Here is a 5,432-nt window from a genome sequence, read left to right as displayed (position 1 = left end):
CCATCCCTCCCTTCCACAGAAGTCAGATTCACACATACACATACAGGTTTGCATTTCCAGCAGATGTCAAGCCCTAGGCCATCAGGTCTAGCAGTACATTTAGGCAGATTTTATTTCCAGCTCTGGAGAGCTGGGATTGCATCTGCATTTGGGCGTGTACAGCACCGCAGTTAAAATAAGTCGTGTTGCTTGCTGTTGCAGGGATCTGAAGCTCGATAACGTGCTGTTGGATCACGAGGGTCACTGCAAGCTGGCAGATTTTGGAATGTGCAAAGAGGGCATTTGCAATGGAATTACCACAGGGACATTTTGCGGCACGCCAGACTACATCGCTCCCGAGGTATGTGCAGGGGAACCTTCCCCAAGGGCATGCCAGGCAGTTTTTGCACCCAGGGCGGTGGCTGCAACAGGGCTAGCAGTGGTTAGGGCTGCCATTCTTGTGCCCCCTTTAAGTCAGCGCCCAGGGCTGGCACCTGCTCGCCCACCCCTAGTGATGCTACTGCCCTTCTTCATCCAAAAGAAAACCCACTTAGCTCCAAGTGGCAGCAGTCCAGTGACCTCTCTCTGCTTACTGGGCCTGCACCTGACTGGGCTGGCTGATGGCACGCTTGGTCCCAGAGGTGCACTCACACTTACTGCCCCTCCAGTTAGTGAAAATCAAGCAACTCCACTTGCTGTCGGGGGGTGGAAATAGACCTTGAAAAATGGAAGGATGAAACTACCTGCCAAAATGCTGAGCACAGAAAGTGACTACTGTCCCAAGGCTGCAAAATCCCACCTTCCCCCCCCTCCGCTGCTCTTGCTGGCCTCTTTCCACTTCACCCCCATCGTTCATCTATCTTATTTTTAAATGAGCACACCCCTTTAAGGAGCACCTTCCCATGCAGCTCCCACCAGCTGCACTGAGTGCAGCTCTGCTGCTCCCAGATTTGTTCCTTGTGGTCAATGTTACTCCGCCCCCACTCCCTCTTTCCTCCTCTCCCTCACCCCCTACACGCATGTACCCCTTCCCTTAGCCGGAAATTTTTCCTTCAAAACTGTGCTGATGGCAACAAGAGGAGACCACAGAGCGGATGCCACCACTCCTCTCACTAAGAACCATTTGACTGAAATTCCCTTCCACCCCTGATTGTCTCTTGCTCAGCACATGTTTTTAAAAGGCCCCTTAGGCAGGCCTGATGTTTATTGGATTTTATTCCTGTGCCCAGCGTTTTGGTAGGTACTATTGGTTTGGTCCTTCTATTGTTCTGCAGAGCCGTCTGTAGAACAGGTATCCGGGTTGTAGCCGTATTGGTCTAGAGGCAAACTCGTGGCAGAGGTGAGATCTTTTATTAGCCCAAGAAGATGTTTGCAAACCAAAAATGTCTTTAATTGCAAGCTTTTGGGCACAAACACCCTTCTTCAGGCATAGGAGAAAAGTATTGTACAAGTTCTCCTAGGTAAACATGAAAGTTCATATTTCATAGAGTTGAAGGTGTAATGAAATCTCCTGTTTGGAACAAATTTGGCTCAGAGAAAAGTTGGAATAGTCTGTTGACCTCAAAGTTGTTTGGTGGTAAGCAATATGTAGTCATATTTCCTATGTAGTAATATAAATTTTCATGTCTAACCAAGAGAACTTGTACAGTCTTTTCTCCTATGCCTGAAGAAGGCCGTTTGTGCCTGAAAGCTTGCCATTAAAGATTTTTTTTTTTTTGGCAAACATCTAGTTGGTCTAATAAAAGAGATCACCTCTGCCACGAGTTCTGATTCCTTCTTTAAAACAGAGCATTTTCTGCTGGATCACAACCCATCAGAGAGCGCCATTAGCTCTCAGGCAAGGATGCCTTCAGTTTATGTTAACATTTCACTATCTTCTTCCCCACTTGGAAAATAAACAGTTCAATTCAAGGAATAATGTTTATTCCCCTTTTCTCCCCCTTTTAGATCTTGCAGGAGATGCTGTATGGTCCTGACGTGGACTGGTGGGCCATGGGGGTGCTGCTCTATGAGATGCTCTGTGGCCATGCCCCGTTCGAAGCGGAGAATGAAGATGACCTCTTTGAAGCCATTCTGAATGAGGAAGTCGTCTACCCGTCATGGCTCCCGCAGGATGCTGTGGGGATCCTGAAAGCCGTAAGTTTTGTGTCACATTTCCTATTAGACCACAGGGACAGCATATGCGGGGAGGATGGGTGGAGTGGGAAAGCAAGGGTCATGGCTACACCTTGACTGCAAGTCATTTCCAGATTTTGGGATGGAAGGTGAACACTACAGTGCTCAACTGCATTCACGTGGTGATGCCCCTTCTTGGTACACCAGTCCGGTTGGTGAGCTACGGGAGCATGCATGTATGTTTCTGCTCTCGAACAGAAGCAGTGTACTGGTTGGTATTTATCAAGAGCTGTCCTGTGATCGATATAGGACGTAACTGCAGGAGTTCAGATAACTGGTACATGGTAAATGTGGCTATGCTGACTTTCTCCCAGGGTTTGTTGTGTATCTGCATGGATAATGGAGACAGTGGGTTTTTATGTGCTGGAAATATGAGACTATTCCATGTTTCCACCCACTGCCAGGGGATTCCAATGCACGGCTGGGAGAAGGATGACAGGGTGGCAGAGGATTCAGGTCCCAGCTCTATCACATGCCCGTGGACAGCACATATCACCCTCTGTGTGCCTCAACTAACCGTCTGTAAAATGGGAATAACAGTCCTTCCTTTTTCTGCCTTGTCGATTGAGATTGCAACATCTTGATGCCTAGTTCTGCTTCTTCCCGTATGAATGCATATAGATACAGTGCCTACCATACTGGATCTGCCTGGCATTGCCATAAAGGTCAAAAGATGTGGCAATTAACTGAAGATTTAGGAGACATTAATTCAACCCCCTTTTCTGCGATACGCTTTCCGATGGGAGCCCAACCAAGTCCATGAGCCTCTCTCTGCCTGAGCAGAGCAGAAGATAGTAACAGATGTTATAATGAGGACAGGTACATTCAAGATTATGAAGGGTTTAGAGATGCTGTGGTAAGGGGGAGAGGGCAAACGCATAGGCAAGGTAAGTAAGTAGTAACAGTTTGTGAAATTCTGACCCAAAGAAATGTCAGACTCTAGGGGTGACTCTGTAAAGGAGGGAGGACTGCTTTCATCTGATCTGAAATCTAGCAGCAAAACTCTGGAAATGAAGATGGTTTTTATTGGATCATCCAGCTGCTGTAGATGCTGGCACACACAGCCTGTTTCTGAGAGCACAGCTGAAAACAAGATTGCTCTCTCAAGGCAGGGTCATGCTTTCAGAATCATACGCTGGGCTCACCAGTGCTCACGTGCCTTACTCACACCTCCCTCGGGTTTGGAAATTTCTCCCGAGAATTTAGAAGAAAAAAAAATCCATAGAGTTTAACACGAGGGCAACCTCAAGGGCAACATTTGTGCTGCTAGATCAGAGCTCCTGAAAGCTTAGGAGAGCTTTTGCCCTAGAAAGGCTTCCTCCTTAGGCATCCCAGTGGCAGCTAATCAAACAGCAGCTTTCAGATGGGTCCGATTGCACTTCACAGCCTTGTGCAAGCATGAGACGCAATCACAATAGAAAGTACAAAGAGTGACGTGACCTAGTTCGTGGCGTAACAAGGGGAAAGGGGCCAAAACGATAGGCAGCTCTTTCAGTTATAGCAGGCACTTCAGAGTACCAGCCAGCGCACGTGAGAGTCCCTCCGAGGTTGCTCTTCATAGTTTCATAGATGGTAAGGGCTGGAAGGGACCTTACAGATCATTGGGTCCAGCCCCCCTGCACCAAAGACTGCTGTGTTTGGGGCCACAACTGGAACATGAACAAGGTAGTTGCAAGTGGAGGGTTTTCCCAGCTAGTTTTCAACCATGCTTCCCCAAGCAATCATTATGTAATGGCCAGTAATGATAGGAGGCAGAGAACTGGATAATGGGAGTCAGGCTTCAGGAAAGACCTAGGCCCAGGGGATAGGTTGAGGATGTAGGCAGAGGCCAAGTAGCTATCTTTGAAACCATGCAGCCTGAGCATGTAATGCTGGCCAATTAACGTATGGCATAGCAACCTCGCTCCTGTATGGCTCCTGCCTCCTGCATCTCTTACTGCTAATTCAGAGCAGTAACCAGAAGCCAGAAGGGAGCCTGCCTCACAGAACTGTATGGAGGCCACCGGTTCAGATCCTGCCCATCTCTCACGATCCAGTCGGTTGCTACTTCCCCCGGCTGCATCGAAAGTTTTTACTTAGGACTCAAGAAGCTACCTTACCACGTGCCGTGCTGAAAATACTCCAGTTCATCCGGTACCTTTAATGACTGCTTTTGCTTTCAGATCAGTCCACTGAACAGCATCATCGGTTCCTGTTTGCTTTCTCATTTCTCATCATTGCAGTTCAGCTTTAAAGGAAAGGGATCTCACTGTCACTCAGGAGAGTTTCAATTTCTGAAGCCTGTGGCGATCAGCATTCCTCGTTATTATTTACTTCGTTGGTGGCTGTAACACACGGCTCGGTTAAAATAGTGATTACTAAATGCATACATTTGCCACATGTAGGTCCTGTGTCCATTCAGAGTATGTAGTGCCAGTGTAATACTTGCTGGTACAATAAAAGAGTGCATTTTCCTCATAGGGATGACCTGCATCTTTGTTGGACCTGGTGCTGGCCACGGGTGGCGACCTGGTGCGGGGGCTGCGGGGGCTCAACCACCTGGGCGACAGTGATCATCACCTGCTGGGATTCACCATCCAGCACAAGGTGGCAAAGGCCTGCAGCAAGGCAGCAGCCCTAGATTTCAGGAGGGCGACTTCAAAGAGCTAAGGAGAATAGTCAGGGAGGCACTGAGGTCCCGGAGGGGAGGGGAGTTGGGTGTCCAAGGAGAGTGGTCGCTTCTTAAGGAGACAATCCTCCAAGCCCAAAGGGAGGTAATCCCAACATGGATCAAAGGGAGCAGGAGGGCACAAAGGCCCCCATGGCTCACCAAAAGCAAACGGGAATGTCTCCTAGCTAAAAGGGAGGCGCACACCCAACGGCAGGGAAGGGCCATCCCCAGGAAGGACTACGCTGCGGTTGCTCGGGGATGCAGGGGGGGTCAGGAAGGCCAGGGTGGAGATGGGACTGGGACTAGCTTCCCAGATCAAGGACAACAAGAAGTCCTTTTTTAAATACATAGGGGGCAAAAAGAAGGTACCGGGTAACGTGGGGCCCCTGCAAGACACACTAGGAAATCTGGTCGTCACACCAGACGACAAAGCTAACCTATTTAACCACTTCTTTGCCTCCATTTTCCTGAGCAGGGACCAGATCAGCCCCCCCCACCAGACCCCCCTCAGGCCCCAGGGGAGGCGCACCTAGGCCGATGGTCAGTAAGGATCTAGTCAGGGAACTTCTGGAGGGACTGGATGTATTTAAATCATCTGGTCCGGATGATCTCCACCCCAGAGTGCTGA

At 49.1% G+C, this 5,432-nt stretch overlaps 1 protein-coding gene across 2 annotated transcripts in view; it reads left to right on the top strand.

Moving 5' to 3' along the window:
* The window catches only part of PRKCH (protein kinase C eta), a 211,658-nt gene that overhangs the window by 183,714 nt on the left and 22,512 nt on the right, over positions 1-5,432 (top strand). Inside the window, exons 11-12 of one of the 2 annotated variants that reach the window (XM_019518374.1) lie at positions 202-340; positions 1,927-2,115. In XM_019518374.1, coding sequence (XP_019373919.1) covers positions 202-340; positions 1,927-2,115 — 328 coding nt within the window. Of the gene's footprint in view, positions 1-201; positions 341-1,924; positions 2,116-5,432 lie in introns of both variants that reach the window. The other variant, XM_019518373.1, reaches the window with a different exon arrangement.

The sequence above is a fragment of the Gavialis gangeticus genome, unplaced genomic scaffold, assembly GCF_001723915.1.
Source record: "Gavialis gangeticus isolate Ggan-Ray unplaced genomic scaffold, GavGan_comp1, whole genome shotgun sequence".
Classification (NCBI taxonomy): Eukaryota; Metazoa; Chordata; order Crocodylia; family Gavialidae; genus Gavialis; species Gavialis gangeticus.
Note: the sequence above shows the minus strand (reverse complement) of the source record. Positions and strands in the feature narration are given on the sequence as shown.